The 16,825-nt window shown below is 57.2% G+C and overlaps 5 protein-coding genes across 10 annotated transcripts; 3 read left to right on the plus strand and 2 right to left on the minus strand.

The window, feature by feature from the left end:
- Positions 1–28: 28 nt before the first annotated feature.
- Positions 29–595, minus strand: RPS28 (ribosomal protein S28). Its single transcript, XM_085211468.1, has 3 exons — positions 486–595; positions 355–402; positions 29–289 (listed from the first exon to the last, which is right to left on the minus strand). Exons 1-3 carry the CDS (start codon positions 522–524, stop codon positions 167–169), a joined length of 210 nt encoding a protein of 69 aa, XP_085067594.1. The 5' UTR covers positions 525–595; the 3' UTR covers positions 29–166.
- A 151-nt stretch (positions 596–746) lies between these two features.
- NDUFA7 (NADH:ubiquinone oxidoreductase subunit A7) lies at positions 747–1,830 on the plus strand. The gene is made up of 4 exons (XM_010724778.4): positions 747–870; positions 980–1,029; positions 1,126–1,275; positions 1,591–1,830. The coding sequence occupies exons 1-4, from the start codon at positions 769–771 to the stop codon at positions 1,685–1,687; spliced, it is 399 nt and encodes a 132-aa protein (XP_010723080.2). The 5' UTR covers positions 747–768; the 3' UTR covers positions 1,688–1,830.
- Positions 1,831–2,673: 843 nt separating this feature from the next.
- Positions 2,674–7,875, plus strand: CD320 (CD320 molecule). Of its 6 annotated transcripts, XR_014880126.1 has the most exons (6): positions 2,676–3,716; positions 3,945–4,121; positions 5,292–5,369; positions 6,225–6,373; positions 6,503–6,680; positions 6,776–7,875. XR_014880126.1 is itself a non-coding variant. In XM_085211464.1 (5 exons), exons 1-4 carry the CDS (start codon positions 3,641–3,643, stop codon positions 6,368–6,370), a joined length of 471 nt encoding a protein of 156 aa, XP_085067590.1. In that variant the 5' UTR covers positions 3,504–3,640; the 3' UTR covers positions 6,371–6,373; positions 6,776–7,875. The 6 variants fall into 6 exon arrangements, 5 of the variants coding, with proteins under 5 accessions (XP_085067591.1, XP_085067592.1, XP_010723082.2 ...); XM_085211464.1 differs by lacking the exon at positions 6,503–6,680 and having other exon boundaries at positions 3,504–3,716; positions 3,945–4,115; XM_003214022.5 differs by lacking the exon at positions 6,503–6,680 and having other exon boundaries at positions 3,548–3,716.
- A 986-nt stretch (positions 7,876–8,861) lies between these two features.
- On the plus strand, positions 8,862–11,952 carry LOC100538454 (potassium voltage-gated channel subfamily V member 2-like). The gene is made up of 2 exons (XM_010724812.3): positions 8,862–10,591; positions 11,627–11,952. The coding sequence occupies exons 1-2, from the start codon at positions 9,344–9,346 to the stop codon at positions 11,900–11,902; spliced, it is 1,524 nt and encodes a 507-aa protein (XP_010723114.1). The 5' UTR covers positions 8,862–9,343; the 3' UTR covers positions 11,903–11,952.
- A 286-nt stretch (positions 11,953–12,238) lies between these two features.
- LOC104909259 (bone morphogenetic protein 2-like) lies at positions 12,239–14,445 on the minus strand. The gene is given in 6 exon segments (XM_085211710.1): positions 12,239–12,891; positions 13,141–13,315; positions 13,317–13,340; positions 13,620–13,742; positions 13,938–14,074; positions 14,172–14,445. Coding segments are annotated over 6 exon segments (1,092 nt in total). The 5' UTR covers positions 14,419–14,445; the 3' UTR covers positions 12,239–12,505.
- Between the last annotated feature and the right edge of the window lie 2,380 nt (positions 14,446–16,825).

Consider the following 16,825-nt stretch of genomic DNA (forward strand, 5'->3'; position numbering starts at 1 on the left):
CTCAATAAGCAAGTCCTGGGCAAAAAGCTACTGGAAAAAAACCTTTATTGTGCAACCACCAGCACCGCGCTGCTCTCCATCTCGCTGCAGGCCGCTCCAAACACACGCAGCGCCCAACGGCAGCGCGGTGCGGGCCCGGCCGGGCAGCTGGGGCGGCCCGCAGAGCTCAGCGCAGCCGCCGCGCCTCGCGTTCCGACTCGAGCAGGGTGAGGACGTCTCCCTCTCGCACCGGTCCCTTCACGTTGCGGATGATGGAGCGGCTCGTGTCGTCCATGAACTCCACGCGCACCTGAGGCGAAGCAAAGCGTCATCGCGGCCCGGCGGCCCCGCAGCCCGGCCTAACGGCCCGCTCACCTGCGTGCACTGCCCCTGGGAGCCGGTCCGGCCCAGCACCTTGGTGACCTGCGGGCACAGAGCGGCGCGTCAGTACCCGGACACCGCCCCGCCCCGCCCCCGCGGAACCCCTCACGGCCCCCGGCCCCCACCCTGGCCAGCTTGATGGGCTGCACGCGGCTCGTATCCATGGCGGCTCCAAGGGTAGGAAGGGGGAGGTGCCTCCTTGCGCCACTTTATATAGCGACAAAGCTCGCGAGATCCAGTAAATCGCGCGCGATCCAGTAACTCTCACGAGACCTAGCAAACCTCGCGCGCTCCCGCTGCACGGCCTCATCTGGTGCACATCCAAATCTCGCGACACTCAATATAACCCGCCCCTCCCCCCCCAACTCTCTCTGGCTATATGTCTCCCCAAGTCTCGCGAGACCCAACATGCACCGCACCCTCCCGCCCCGCCCCTCGCTGCCCTTCACAACAGCCAAGATGGCGACGGCCACCCGCCTCATCCAGCGGCTCCGTAACTTCCTGGCGGGGGTAAGGGTGGCTCCGGCCCACGGCACCGCGCGTCCTGCTTGCTGCTGGCGAGCTCCGGTGGCCGTGCTGCGGTGGCCTCCGCTTGAGGTTCTCTCCCCTTGCCTTGCAGCGGGACCTTCAGGCCAAGCTGGCGCTGCGCTACACGGAGATCTCCAAGAGGTACCCTGTATGGGGGGGCGCTGCTCCCTTTTAACCCGGCGGTGCTGAGGCCTTCTGGCAGCAGCCCTTGTGCTGGAGCTCTTCACACCTTTGCAGGACGCAGCCGCCGCCCCGGCTCCCGGTGGGCCCCAGCCACAAACTCGCTGACAACTATTACTGCACCCGGGATGGGCGCCGGGAGGCGGGCCCGCCCATCGTGGTCGCCTCGGGGCTGAAAACTCTCACAGCGGGGGCTGAGGGCAGCAGGTAGGTGGGAGCCCCAGAGCGGGTGTGAGCCTCGTGGTTTGCACCAAAATATTGCTCTTCTTACAGCTGTGGATGCCCCATCCCTGCATTCAAGGCCAGGCTGGATGTGGCTCTGAGCAGCCTGGTCAGGTGGCTGGTGACCCTGAGTATAGTAGGGGGGTTGAAACTGGATCTTTGTCTGTTTCAACCCAGGCCATTCTATGATTCTATGATGACAGGTAGTGCTGGCAGCTTTCACAGGTTAAAAGAATGCTGAGCTGGTTCTTTGTGGTTTCCTTCAGTACAGCATCTTCTCTTTTCCTTTTTCTACCCCAGCTCAAGCTCTGCAGTGACAGCAGCTGACAAAAAGCCAGTGACACCGGGGCCAGTGCTTAAGAAGTGGGAAATCTCAAAAGACCAGCCCTACTTGTGAGGAATGAGTGTGATGAGCCTGGATGTACAGGTCTTGGTTCATTAAAAAGCAGCACTTTAATGGTAAGCCTGCAGTGGATTTAGCTATGGAGATGTTATACAGAACATATTTTCACGCACAACTAATAAATGTATTTAAAGTTATGATTATTCTCCCCTTTTGTCTGTTCTGTTGGAGTTAGTGAAATTATTCTTTAATGCTGTTTTGGATGTGAAGTTATTTCAAGAGGATAATAGGATGATATACATCCTACAAGCTTGGGCTTGGCATGTTTATGAGTTGCTTGTGATATAAACTCCTGCAAGAGGAGACCCAGAAACACAGCTGGGATATCCCTAATGGACAAAGTTGAACAACACACCTGGCACTCATGTTCTGGTAAGAGATATCCATTAACTGTGGCACTGCTTAGCTCTCAGCAGCCTCAGAGTCCTGTTTGATGGGCTTAGCATCCATCAGTTCATTCTGCTTTTACACCCATAAAGCTGTGACTTGATGGTTGGTACAGATTTTGCTCTGGAGCCTGGCTCATAGCACACCAAGCACCTTGAGACATTTGGCATAGCTGGGAGGAATCCAGCTGCATACCAACAGTTCCCAAGACAACTGTTAGGAGCAGAACAGTCAGTTGAGATAGAGGCCCCTCCAGGCTCTCCCTGCCAGCAGCAGGTCCCCACAGCCCAGTACCCGGCCCTGTGCTCTTCCAGTGTGAGGACCTGTGAGTTTCAGTGATGAGTGGTGTCTGTCAGCGATGAGTATTATTGTTTTGCTTTGTAAGGGTATGAGCTCATTTGCCAACTCTGCTTCCCCAGTTTGTCAAATCTGTTCATCCATCTGGGCAGCTGTCCAACCCCAGCCCCGTAACATAGAATCACAGAATCACAGAATGGCCTGGGTTGCAAAGGAGCACAGTGCTCATCCAGTTCCAACCCCCTGCTGTGTGCAGGTCACCAACCAGCAGCCCAGGCTGCCCAGGGCCACATCCAGCCTGGCCTTGAATGCCTGCAGGGATGGGGCATCCACAGCCTCCTTGGGCAACCTGTTCCAGTGCATCACCACCCTCTGTGTGAAAAACATCCTCCTAATATCCAACCCAAACCTCCCCTGTCTCAGTTTAAAGCCATTCCCCCTTCTCCTATCACCATCCACCCTCGTAAATAGCCATTCCCCCTCCTGTTCATATGCTCCCTTCAAGTACTGGAAGGCCACACTGAGGTCTCCCTGCAGCCTCCTCTTCTCCAAGCCAAACAAGCCCAGTTCTCTCAACCTTTCTTCATAGGAGAGCTGCTCCAGCCCTCTGATCATCTTTGTGCCCTCCTCTGGATCCATTCCAAGTGCTCCATGTCCTTCTTGTATTGGGGAACATCTCCCATACCAACTAATGCCTCCTAGTGCTAACTTTAACTCAGGATAGCAGCCTCAAAGATGCCTCGTTCTCAGCCTTGGGCCAGCATCTCGTCAGAGTGGGACTGATGAGCTACCTCAGCCTTACCAATACAACTACCACGTGATCCCTTTGAAAACTAATTCATAATTATTTGGGGGCACTGATTTTTTGTGTTTTTTTGGGCTGGGCTTCGATCTGTTTGGCGACCCTGCGGGGAGCTGAAATCAGATGATCGTCGCGGTCCTTTTCAACCCAGGCCACTCTATGGTTCTACGAGTAGCGGGCTAACGCTGTTTAATATCTCCATCGATGACGTTGGCAGTGAGACAAGCCTGAGGGACAGGGTGCCGCCCGGCAGAACCTCCCGGGTTAGGCAGCTCCTCACCTCCCGCCCCTGGCAGCACCGAGCTCATGGCGGGGCGCCATGTCCGCCCAGGGGGCGTGGCCTCTTGAAGGTCGCGCGCCAGCTCGAGGCCGTCTATTGGCCGAGAGGCGGGGCGTCGCGCATGCGCTCTGCCCTCCCGCGACCCGCTTTATAGACGCGCGGCGGCAGGCTGGGGACCGGCATGGCGGGGCTGCTGGTGGGGCTGGTGGTGCTGCTGCGCGCGGTCCGCCCGCTGCCCACCTCTGCGTCCGGCAACGGTGAGTGTGGGCGGCCGCGTCTCCCGCCGTCCTCTCTCCCCATTGGATCCCTGCGCACGCCCTTCGCTCTCATTGGCCGAGGCCGCACGCGGCTCTCTTGCTCTCATTGGCCGGCGCTGCGCGCGGCTCAAGAGCACCCCGGGAACCGGGCGGCGGGGTTCCCCAATTACGGGGTTCCCCAATTACGGGGTTCCCCAATTATGGGGTTTCTCTCTGCTCGCCCCGCAGGTTCCCTGGCTCAGTGCCTACCCGAGCAGTTCCACTGTTCGGAGCCGTACGACCCCCAGACCGACTGCTACCCCCTGGAATGGCTCTGCGACGGTCATCCCGACTGCGATGATGGACGGGACGAATGGAGCTGCGGAACGAACTGGAGCACCGCGGTGCCCACCGCCGGCGGTACGGGTACGGCCGGACCCTTCTGGGGGGGCTGGCCTTGGTCTCCGGGGGGGGTGGGAGCTCCTCGCTCAATACCTGCAGTGCGGGGTCAGCAGGACGGGGTGGTGGGGCGGGACACCGGGTTCAGGGTGCAGCCTTTCCATACGAACGGGGAGCAGAACGTCGTGCTGAGAGATGCGGAGCCCCGGCACGATCTGCCCGGAGCAGCGGGGCGGTCTGCTTCTCCGGGGATCCCCAAATTCCTCCGGGATGCTTTGCTGTGCACCTGCTGCAAGGAGCTGCCGTGGCTGGGGCACCTCCAGCAGTCCCTTCCTGCGGTTCAGTATCTCCTCCCAGCAATGCCACCCAGCTGCCATAAAGCCCAGGGTGCAGTGGAACAGCTTTGCAGTGTTGTTATAAAGATAAGGGCTGCAGTGACTGGCAAAACCTTCCCTCCGTGTGGTTTTCAGCCCTTCTGAAGCAGCCTCATCCATCACACCTCGCCCTGGGCTGTGCTCGCCCATCTGAGCAGAGGAAATGCTGAGCAGCCCCACCTCCTGTGCAGCATTTGGGCGCCGCAGGGCTTCCTCAGGAAAAGCTTTGAAGTGTCTGCTTCCCTGCATGCTGTGCTGGCTGCCCTTGGTGCAGATCACAGAATGGCCAGGGTTGGAAGGGAGCTCAAGGATCACAAATCTCCAACCCCCCGCCACACGCAGGGCCACCAACCTCCACATCTCACAGCAGCCCAGGCTGCCCAGGGCCCCATCCTTGCTGGCCTTGAACACCTCCAGGGATGGACGGGGATCCACAGCCTCTCTGGGCAGCTGTTCCAGCACCTCCCCACTCTCTGAGTACAGAACTTGTCCTTGGGCTCTGTGCTCCCTGGCCATACGGGCAGAATGGGTGCAGCAGTCTTGCTTCAGGAGCCACTTTTAATCAAGCTTTCCTGCTTGGTTGGTTTGCTTATTGGCTTTGTTTCCTCCTACCCTAACAGTCCTCCCAATCTAAGAGAGGTGAGGAAAGTTTCCCAGCTGCTGGCGGGGGCTAATAATAGTAACAGCAGATAAGGCTTTGCTTCAGCTGATACAGTCCTGCTGCACTCCTGAGTGAGCTGGGCACCTGTTTTTGGGTTTGGGCTGGAGGCTGCTGTGCGCGGTGCTGGGAGCCTGCTGGACTTTTTGCTTTTTTCCATCTCAGAGGCTTCAGCTGTCCCTTCACCCAGGCACGCTCTGCCATCCAGGAATCACGGCCGCATGTGGATGCTGATCGTTGCAGGTATGTGAGACTCAGAGCACAAGTGTGGGCAGGTTTCCCCATTGCAAGAGGTGCCTACGTGACCTGTGTGGTAAGGGTCTCTGTGTCCCCTGTCTCAGCTGGAGGAAGGAGCTGATGCTACCCTTCTGCATATGCACAAATGCAAGTCCCACCTATTTCCCCCACACTTGTAAACCACTCCTATGTATGTGAAATGCACCTTTTGGCAATAATTATAAGGGCTGTGACTCAGTGGTCTGGTGTGCACCCACCACACAAATGTTATTGGGTTGGAAACTATACTGGAGCTGAGGGTGATGATCTGGATTTTCTTTCTCCCCTCCACTCCAATCTCTTTTCCTCTCTCCTTTTCTCTCTTCTTCTCTCACTTTTCAAGCTAAATTAGGATGTAACACAATGCATATCATCACACCTAAATAAATATAATCTCTGGAGGCATTCAAGGCCAGGCTGGATGTGGCTCTGGGCAGCCTGGTCTGCTGGTTGGTGACCCTGCACACAGCAGGGGGTTGGAACTGGATGATCGTTGTGGTCCTTTTCAACCCAGGTCATTCCATGATTCTATGAAATATATATCTGCATTTTGTGCTTGGTATTATAGTGTAATACAAATCAACATTTAACCCATTGTTTGGCAGTGTTTCACCTTAATTAGCCCAAGGAATGTCAGAACCTCAGAGATCCTCCCCTGAGGCGTCCCGCTCCGTGCAGTCTGGCACTAACACTTCCATGCTCTTTGTCCATCATTCTTCAGGCTGCTGATCTCTCATTAACGCTATCGAGCAGCAGTGCCTGGTGCAGATATCCAGGCCAGGCACAGTGAGTGGTTCTCTGCTTATGCACTCTTCTCTTTAGTGCTCCTGAGCTGCCTGGTAGCTGTGGGTGGTATCGCTGCATGGGGGAAGTCTGAAGCAAAAAGCAGGTCTGACATCTTCAGTCTCGAAAATGTATCCAGGGAGCAGTTGGTGCCTGACAAGAGCCAGGCAGACTTGTTCTCCTGACAGGTAAGTTCTTTGCCCCCCACGTGAGGGAGCAGTGCTTCCTGCCCTGTGTTTCTAGCACTAGAGCTTTCCCTTTGGGTAGCTTTGCCCAGCTTTCCCTGCTGCTGCTCAGCCACACACCTGTCGTTTCAGTTTGCCCTGAAGCAGCAGAGCTCTCCCCTTCCTTCCTCACTACCAGACATGAGAGCTCATTTGGCTGCAGGGATTCCTGCGTGACCTGCTGTGAGAAGGTGCTGCCTTCTTTCAGTACTCTTACGCCCTTCCCTTGCTGCTGAGGGCTCTGAGCACTCGTGCTAGGACAGATTTCCAGGTGTGGGTTGATTTCCCAAACTTACAAACTGAATAAAACTGGATTTCATGGCAGAAGGGCTGCCAACAACCACATGTTTTTGTTTCCTGTAACAGGGATCTTTCACTGTGAGGTGGTAAGATGGGACTGAACTGCTCTCCTGCTGCTCACAACGGAAGCTGGCTGAATTTGGACATGAATCTGATTTGCTGTTACACTCAGATCTCCCATTGGAAATGAATCTTAGATGGTGGCACTATGGGACTGGAAATAGGACAGGACCTTCCCCAGTGCTGTGAAATCACCCCTCCTAAAGATCACAGGAATTCCCTCACTCTTTTTGCCTGCAATGATTATTATTGCTGCTTCTCATCAACGTGGCCTTCAACCTGTAGGTTTAATTCTCCATGAAGGTGCAGTGCCAGGTGCTGTTCTACCACCCCTCTCAGCAGAGCTCACTGAACCCACATGCATCAGATGTGCACTCCCTGAGCCTCCTTTTGCTGGAGGTTTTGAGTGTTTGGTGTCTTGCTTTCAGCTTGAAATAACGAGTTCCTTGGGTCAAATGCTGTGAGCTCTGCTTTGTGGTTGTTTCTGCATGGCTCTGTGCTGTGCTCTTTGTGTAACTGACAGTGTTGGAGTTGTGCTATGTGACCCAACAGCAGCTCAGCACCACGCAGCCCCTCCTTCCCAGTCGGGGGGGGGAAGAAGAAAAAAAAAAGTAATTAATTTATATATATTTACAAAACAAATGATGCACAGTGAGTTTTCAGCATCTGCTGACTGATGCCCAGCTGGAGCACGGCGTGTTAGCAGCGTTCTTTATTCCCCAAAGCCAAAACACGGCATCATACCAGACAATGAGAACACCCATCCTGTCCCAGCTGAAAGCAGGGCAGGAGATTACTGACCCGTGCCTCTAATTCAGTGCTGAGCTCTGTTCTGTGTGCTCCTTGCCAAGGGCTCAGCGAGTGCACAGAAGATACAGAGCTGCTGGGCTGAGCAGAAGCTGCCCATCAGCCTCAGAGCAGAGTGTTCTGCTCCTGTGTAGCATGTAAGTGTGCAGCTGTAACCCATGGCAGCACCTGGGCACATTGCAGCTCAGTGTTCGTTGCACGAAAAGGTTGTGTGCATGGCCTTGCCTCTGTTCCCATAGGGACAAATAGAGGTAGCTGCTGGGGAATGATATGGGAGAATAAAGAATGAGAAGCTGGAATGACTTCTGAATTTGCCTGGTTTTTGCATTTCTTTTGTCTCTGTGGGCAGATGGGGACAGCAGGAGCCGGGTCTGAGCTGGATCAAAGGGGAGGTTTAGGTTGGATATGAGGGGAATTTCTTCACACAGAGGGTGGTGAGGCACTGGAACAGGCTGCCCAAGGAGGCTGTGGATGCCCCAAACCTGCAGGCATCCAAGGCCAGGCTGGATGTGGCTCTGGGCAGCCTGGGCTGCTGGTTGGTGACCTGCACACAGCAGGGGGTTGGAACTGATGATCATTGTGGTCCTGTGCAACCCAGGCCATTCTGTGACTGCCGTGCATGGTGGCTGAACTGGGGAAAGTGAAATATGGGGAGCAGGGTGAATGGAGCAGTGGGTGTGAGGTGTGCAGCTGGCACTTACACTGAGCTGCTGCAGCTGAACAGATGACAAATGGAGCTCTTAGCCTGAGAATAAGGTGGGGGAAAGAACTGCCTGAGCTTATTCCTTCTTCTTTAGGGCAAACGAAAGGCGTGGGTGCCCGGCGGAGCACGGGGTGCTTCAGGTGTCCCAGCAGGACTGAGTGAGGGCTGCTGGTGGTGTCGGGGCCATATGGCAGAGGTCAGCTGTCAGCAGCCTGTCCTGGATCATCCTCTTAGCTTGAGCTGCTGAGCTGAGCTGTGCTGTCCTGCTCTGCTGGGCTCTGTGGTCAGCAGTGAGGCTGGAGTGTGAGGGTGGGAGGGGCAGCTTTTTCCCACTGCAGGCTTACATTGGCTTTGCTTACCGACCCCTGAGTGCTTCAGGCTTGAAAGCAAGCCCATGTTTATGGGCTTCTGACAAAGACTTGGAATGCATCTGTGACAGTGATTTCCCTTCCTCTGTTCCGTGCCAGAAACGTTTCTGTTGTTCTCATCTCTGGGCTCAGTGGCTTCGATTGTTGAGGGCTGGAGCTGCTTTTCAGCTTCGTGGCAGCTTTGTGCTGTGCTGCCACGGGGTTCTGAGGGCTGAGCTGGGAGGTGCTGAGCGCTTCCCTCCTCTGCGTGATGGCAGAGATGGGACAGGGGCAGCTGCATTAGTGCTCACGTGCTTAACCAACAGCTGGGGCCAGGAGCTGCATCTGCTGTGGATTTACAAAGCTGGTACCGACCTCATGCCTCCAACACCAGGGGTGTCCTGCTGTAACGTGCACCAAGCACACACAACTAATAAAAACGGAATAAGGGAAAACTGCAGGGCTGGAATTAGTTCCTTATATAAAGGGTTAGTGCTCCGATCTCATTAGCGTCTTAAGGAGCGGACGCTCAGCTGCCTGCAGCTCCTGCAGTGCAATCTGCTCAGCAATCAGCTTTGGGAGCCCAGCAGGTGCCTCCACACAGCCAGGGCCCGTGGGCAGCAGCTCGGGGCAGTGTCCCAGCACTCGGCGTGTGGGGCAGCACGGCCATGAAGCCACAGCTGCCGTCCCACGTCCCGTAGCTGGGATAGCATAGCAATGGGGCGGCTGGGGAGGAGGCGTGCGAGTCTGTGTGCCAGCCTGAAGCCTGGGGCACGGCGGGGCGGCCGGACGCCCGAGGAGGAGGAGCTGCACATCCCGTTTGCACAGGACAGCCTGGTGAAGCAATGGAGCTCCATGCAGAACGTGGCAGACCGGAGCCAGGAGGAGAGCAAGGTCCCCGTTTGGAGAAACAAGTACTTCCTCAATATTAACGTGGGTGGCAAGTTGTTCCACATCGCCTGCAGGGTGGTGGCCCGGTATCCCGTCACCAGGCTGGGGAAGCTGGCCACCTGCAGCGACCCTACGAAGAAGCTGAAGCTCTGTGACGACTACTCCGTGCAGAAGAACGAGTACTTCTTTGACAGAGACCCTTCCATCTTCCACTACATCTTCCACTTCTACTGCAGCGGGGTGCTGTGGATAATGGATGAGATGTGCCCCAGCAACTTCGTGGAGGAAATCGAGTACTGGGGGATCCACCTGAAGCACTCCCAGCGCTGCTGCCGGATCCTGTTTGAGGAGAAGCAGGACGAGCTCAGCGAGTACCTGAAGATCCAGAAGGAGCTGGAGGCAGAGCTGGAGCCCATGGACTCAGCAGGGCAGTTTGAGGGCAAATGCTTGGGGAAGTTCCGCAGGGCCATCTGGAACCTCATTGAGAACCCGTATTCATCCGTCCCGGCCAAGATCATCGCCGTCATGTCCAGCTTCTTTGTGCTCATCTCCATCGTGGGCATGACGCTGAGCACGGTGGAGGAGATGAAGCACAAGACGGGGAAGAAGTGGATGGAGCAGATGGAGATGATCTGCGCCATCTTCTTCACCTCCGAGTACCTCATGCGGCTCATCTCCTCCTCCAGCTTCAAGAACTTCCTGCGGGCAGCGCTCAATGCCATCGACCTGGTGGCCATCCTGCCCTTCTACATCCAGATCCTCTTTGAAAACCTGGACGAAGGCGAGACGCTGTACCACGAGGAGCTGCACAAAATGGAGAACGTGAGCAAGCTGGGCAAAGTGCTCAAACTCATCAAGCTGATGCGGATCTTCCGCATCCTCAAGCTGGCACGGCATTCCACGGGGCTCCGCGCCTTCGGCTTCACCATGAGGCAGTGCTACCAGCAGGTCTGCTGCCTATTCCTCTTCATCGCCATGGGGGTCTTCACTTTCTCTGCTCTCATGCACTCGGTGGAGCACGACGTGCCGGGCACCAACTTCACCAGCATCCCCTACGCGTGGTGGTGGGCAGCGGTAAGGAGCGGGCGGAGGGCTGCAGTGTGGCTGTGGGATGGGGTGAAGGCAGCGAGGAGCAGAGCTGAGGATGCCAGGCCTTCCCTTGCCCCACTTCCATGTGCTCCTTTTCCCAAGCAAACCCACGCTCAAACCTCATCTCCTGCCCAAGCCCTGGGCTGCAGCACCCCCAGGCTGCATGACTTTGCTGCGTCGGTGCATCACCCCACACTGGAGCTGCAGTGTGGGTGGGTGATGGACGTGCAGGGGGCAGCAGCTCCGGCTGCAGAGCAGCTCGTGGGGCAGCAGCAATGTCACACACACAGTGCTTCATCCTCTCTATTCCTTCTTCAAGGGGGACCACTAAGATGGTGAGAAGGCTGGAGCATCTCTCCTATGAAGAAGGGTTGAGGGAGTGGGCTTGTTTAGCTTGGAGAGGAGGAGGCTCTGAAGAGACCTCACTGTGGCCTTCCAATACCTGAAGGGAGCGTATAAACAGGAGGGAGAATGGCTGTTTTGAGGGTGGATGATGATAGAAGGGGAATGGTTTTAAATTGAGACAGGGGAGGTTTAGGTTGGATATTAGGAGGAAGTTTTTCAGCCAGAGGGTGGTGAGGCACTGGAACAGGTTGCCCAAGGAGGCTGTGGATGCCCCATCCCTGCAGGCATCCAAGGCCAGGCTGGATGTGGCTCTGGGCAGCCTGGGCTGGAGCCCCCAGTACAAGAAAGACAGGGAGCTGTTGGAGAGGGTCCAGAGGAGCCACAAAGATGATCAGGGGACTGGAGCACCTCCACTACAAAGACAGGCTGAGGGAGCTGGGCTTGTTCAGCCTGGAGAAGAGAAGCTGAGGGGTGACCTCAGTGCAGCCTGCAGTACCTAAAGGGAGCCTACAAACAAGAGGGGAGTCAGCTCTTGGAAAGGGGAGATAACAGCAGGACAAGGGGGCAGCTGGTCTGCGGGTTGGTGACCCTGCACACAGCAGGGGGTTGGAACTGGATGAACATTGTGGTCCTTTGCAACCCAGGCCGTTCTATGACTCTGTGATTCCCCCCCAGGTCAGCCTCTCCACCGTGGGCTATGGGGACACGGTGCCCGACACGGTGCTCGGCCGGATTGTGGCATTTGGCTGCATCTCCTTTGGCATCATCCTCAATGGCATGCCCATCTCCATCCTCTACAACAAGTTTTCGGACTACTACGCCAAGCTGAAGGCGCACGAGAACGAGAGCAGCCTCTCCCTGAAGCTCTCCAGGCGGCTCCGTCTGAAGCAGCGCATCCTGCAGAAGGTGTCGCAGTGCTGCTGCCCCGACCCCAGGCATGTGGGGTGCTGAGCTGGGGAGCAGCCCCAGCACAGGGTTTAATAAAGCAGCCCCAAACCGTGCTTTGTCTCGGGTTATTGACACAGCGCAGCAAGCATGGTGACAGCAGGGAGTTAAATATTCCCCCTGTTCACCAGCTCCTGCACGCTGCTGTGTCCAAGCAGGAGCTTTGCTGTTCTCTCAAAGAGTGGCACACATATGGGATCGTGCACTCACCCCCCTTGTGCTGCTTGGAGAGCACGGCCAGGGCAGCAGCACCCAATGCATCCATCACCCACCCCATGGGCAGCGTCGTCACAAAGGGAGCCCCACTGAGAACAGCACGTTTAATAGTTCCTCTGAGCTCACTTTACAAAACACAGCAATGTACAGACATTTACAGGACACCGATTTCAGTCATATATTAGTGCTCTCACTATATACATATGGTACAGCCACTACAGGTGGGAAAAGCCACGCAGCCCGCACAGAATCAGCCGAGTCCAACCCTGAGCCTTCCCAGCACCAACGGGGTCACAGCTGTGCACCCCTTTGCTTTGCTCTCCTGCAAAAACCCACAGCGGTGCCAAAGAGGGACCCTGCAGAGCTGCTCTGCAATAGGGGGGGATCTCTGCATCAGTGACAGCCACAGCTCCCGGCCACCATGTCATCATACTGCTTGAGGACCACGTTCTCATCGTCATCAAAGTAGAGGAGGTTGATGGAATAGAGCTTGTCAGGCACGCAGCAGGGGCTGCTGACGCCCTCGCTCAGCTTCAGGGCGTTGATGATGGACTGCACGGTGGCGTGGTTGGTCGGCCTCATGTTCTCACCCAGGGGGAAGGGGCAGGAGCCTCTGCAGTGGTAGGCGTTGTAACCCCGGGGGGAGATGATCCACCCAGACCAGCCGATCTCCTCGAAGTCCACGGACAGGGGGTGCCTCTGGCATGGCTGCAGGCGGTCCAGAGAGCGTGTGCTGCGCGGGCCGGTCAGCTTGGCAGGGAAATCCCGAGGCTGTGAGGCTGTCAGAAATAAGAAAATGTGATTTTCTTAGATCAGTGATTGCACGAGCCTGAAAGGAGGGAGAAAGCGGAGCAGCGGTGCTGGCCACCCCTCTGTGCAGTCAGTGCAGAGCACCAGGAGGTGACAGCTCTGCAGCCCCACGGTGGTTATCAGCATGGCCACAGCTCTGAGCATGGCTGCGTTCAGGCTAAGCCAGAGCTGAGCTGCATGCAGGGACCTGGCACGGCCCCATGCTGTGTGGCACCCACCTGGGACTCCGGCCATGGGCAGGGATGCTCCTCGGCGCCCATCATCTGTGAACAGGACCAGCATGGGCTTCTTGCTCTCATGGTGGTCCCCGCTGGACGCAAACTGCACGGCGGGGGCTTCGAGTGTGCTCCCACCCAGGCTGTGGACCGTCACCAGCAAACCTCTGTTGCTACTTCTCATCTTGGGTCCAATCCCGAACCTGGGGAAGCAAACACAGTGTCACCACTGTGGGACGGGGCTGCGGCAGTGTCCCCATGTCCCCATGATGTGGCAGGGCGGGCGGCGGGACAGCAGCAGTGCCAGCACCGCAATGGGGCACCCACCCACACTCCCACCCCTCCCCACAGGCTGCACGCCCCGGCCTTGGGTGGGCACTGCTGGCCCAGAACGGGGTGAAATGGGTTAAAAAGGCTCTCGGATGCAAAATGACCATTTTTTCCCTCTGTGCCATCCATATACCCGGTGTAAGAGCACTCACAGCCTGCGTGATGGCAAAGACCTCCCAGCCCGAGCCCTGCAGTGAGAGCAGCCTGCTTGCCAGCAGCTTCTGTCCTTGGGGGGAGTCCGGCTCCGTCTTGTCCAGAATTTGGTACACGCTGACCTGGGGATGGAGGCAAAGGGAGGTGAGCAGCCACGACGCGGGGGGGAAAGTGGATATTCGGAGGGGGAAAGGATGGAGACGGGGAGAAAGGAGCGGCGGCATCGCTGCTGGGCACAGCTGGGCACAAACCCGCCCCCATCCGCACCCATCCCCCCTCACCTGGCAGAAATGGCCCTTTTGGGCTCCCCCCCTCACCTGGCAGAAGTGATGCCTCCTGGGCCCCTCTGCGGCTCTCGGCCACAGACGGAAGAGGTGCAGCTCCGCCGTCAGGATCTTCTCATTCTTGGCCACGCTGGAGAGGACAAAGAGGAACCGCATCTTCTCACCTGGAGCTGCGGGGAGGGACAGATCGGGAAGTGAAACCAAACAGCCCCATCCCACAACTCCCCCCCCCACACACACAACCCCAGCTCCGCAGGGACCCCTTACTTCTATCCAGGAAGCTGCGCACCGTGTTGCCCTCCAGGACGTCGGGGTTTTTGGTGACGCCGTCGGCGTTGGCCACCGCGTTGAACAGATCCACCATGAACTGCGGCGGCTGTTTGACGTGGGCCGGGGGCGGCGGGGGGTCCTCCATGCCAAAAACTTCCAGCAGCTTTTTGAGAGCCTCAGCCCTGCGGCTTTCCGTGGACGCCGGCCGTGCCAAGGCCAGCAGCAGCAGCACGGCGCCCAGCATGGCTCTGCTGTCCCGGCCCCGGCTTTACTCCCCTCTGCAAACCCAGCGCCGCATTTATAACTCGCTGGAAAGATGGATTGGAGTCAAATATGCACATGGGCGATCAGGAGGGTAAAGAGAGCTAATTGCCGTGCTAACAAGGTGCAAAGATGGGCACCCTGCACCAATTAGCCCCAGTACACAACGGGAGGGGAGGGCTGGCAGCAGCGCTCTGGGGGGACGCGGTCCGGCTGCGACCCTCGGCACGGCTGCCCCGACTGCCTTTGCTCTCCAAAGGAAACTGACTGGATTTTAATGACAGCACTAATGGGACCAGAGCACCGCAGCCAGGCTGCACCGGGCCGCATCTCCTCCTGTCCCCGTGCTCTCGTGGCTGTGGGTCGGTGCGATGGGAGCCCATCCCTTGCGTGTGCCCCCCCCGGCAGAGCGAAACCGGCCGGTGAAGGCAGTCGTGTTAATGCAGTGCGCCCAGAGCTGCATGGCCAGCTGGCATCTGTCATTTACCCCAACCCCACATTCTGATGGTGAAAGGGCCATTAATTATCCAGAATACACAGAGGCAACGACAGGCTTGGGTTAATTGGCAGAGGAAACTCTTCACATCCTCCACATCCTTTCCTTCCCCTTCCCTGCCCGCCAGCAGCACTACATCCCATGGGACTGGGGCTGCTCCCCTCCCCACCCCAAGGTGCCCACCCCCCCCATTCCCCCTCCTATCCCAATTCTGCCCATGCTGTGCACAGAGCAGCTGGCCTTGCAGTGCCAGACGCCACACGTGCAGGGCAGCATCCCGGGACGTTTGGGCAGAGCTGCCAATTGCCTGCAATGTTTACCTTACGAACTGCCAAACATTTTGCAGAGGGTTCATTTCTAACGAGCTCTGCTTAAACCAGCGGCTCTCATTGATAAAAATCACCTTCTGCCATTTACATACAGCACAGACAGTCTGGCGGGGGTCTCACAGTGGCCCCACCTGCAGACCCCCCACCCCTGCCCAGAGCAGCCATTTCTGTACAGGGCTGTACATCCCCCCATCCCCTGTGCCCCAGCTTTGCTTTCATTACCCAAGGGCTGTCTGTCCCACACAGAGCTGGGATTTCTGTCTTTGGGGGGTTGATCTGCACCCCCTTCTCCCTCCCCTTTTCCCCTCCCCCCCCCGCCTGAACCAACCAGTGGAGCATCCCTCTTTTGTCCCCATCCCATCCACAGGCATCAGAGCAGCATCTCTCAGCATCTCCTTCCCATCTGCATCTGCTGCCGTGGGGCTCCATCGTCTTCTCTGAATTACTCTTCAGCCCACTCTGCTGCACGGCTGGATGCAGCCAAAGCAGAGGGTGCTGCCCTCAATCTGCACAGCTGTTATCCCCAGAATCAGCCCAGGAGCTGCAGGGCATCACTGCAGGGCACTGGGATGGGGCAGCAGGCAGCTGTGCTTACCTAAGCAGGCGGGGATCCCCCGAGGAGCAGCGGCCTCGGCTCCTTCCCACATCAATTTCCTGCAAAGATTTGCAACACAAAGGCACGAAGATCCCCCTCAGCACCTCGCTGGGACACCCCGGGGGACGGCCCCAATACACAGCCCAGGGCAGGCAGACCCAGAGGGAGGAGGTTTTGGGGATGCAGTGTCCAACCATTAAAACTGCTTCTCAAATAAATCTCTCTGCTCCCTCAATTGGCTTCGGAAAAAAACCCTCAGCCCCCAACGAAGGCTGCTGGCTGCTTCCAGGCACTGATGGATAAATCCTTATGAGAGCCCCAGACTGCTGAATGTGGGATGTTTGTACCACGATACCTCATGGCTGAGGGGCAATAAGGGGCTGCCCCCCCCAGAGCAGCACAGCCCGGGCTGCTGTAGGCAGGGACCAACCTCAGGCATTGCTCTTCCATCCCACAGCCCTCCATGCTGTGATCACCTCACGTGGGTTTCCAAGCAGTGTGCAGGAAGAGAACGGTAACAACCTTTCCCAGGACCCGGTTCTCCAGTGCTAGCACTGAACGTTCAGCTTTGGCAGCAGCAATGCAGAAGGAAAACGCCTTCAGGGCAGTGGGAAACTCAACCTGGGGTCGGTGGGCATTTCCCAGCTGGGCCGTTATCACCGAATGAGGCACCATCCAGCAACCAGCCTGGGGACAACTGCACCTTCCTGGCACAGCTGTGGGGCACACGGATTCTCCCAGCCCTGGAAAGGAGCACTTCACACTGCCTAACACCCTTACGGAGCAGCAATGTGTCCTGCAGACCCCTGTGGGATGGATGCCATTCCCTCTGATGTGCAGACTCACAAGGCAGCACCAAAGGGACCCAACTCTGCTTTCCCCCTGCAGAAGGTTTTGCTCTGGTTGGGACAATTGAGTTTGCAATTCTCATTTCCAAGTGATTTTGGCACCACCTGTGCCAACACTTTAC

The sequence above is a fragment of the Meleagris gallopavo genome, chromosome 30, assembly GCF_905368555.1.
Source record: "Meleagris gallopavo chromosome 30, MGAL_WU_HG_1.1, whole genome shotgun sequence".
NCBI lineage: Eukaryota > Metazoa > Chordata > Aves > Galliformes > Phasianidae > Meleagris > Meleagris gallopavo.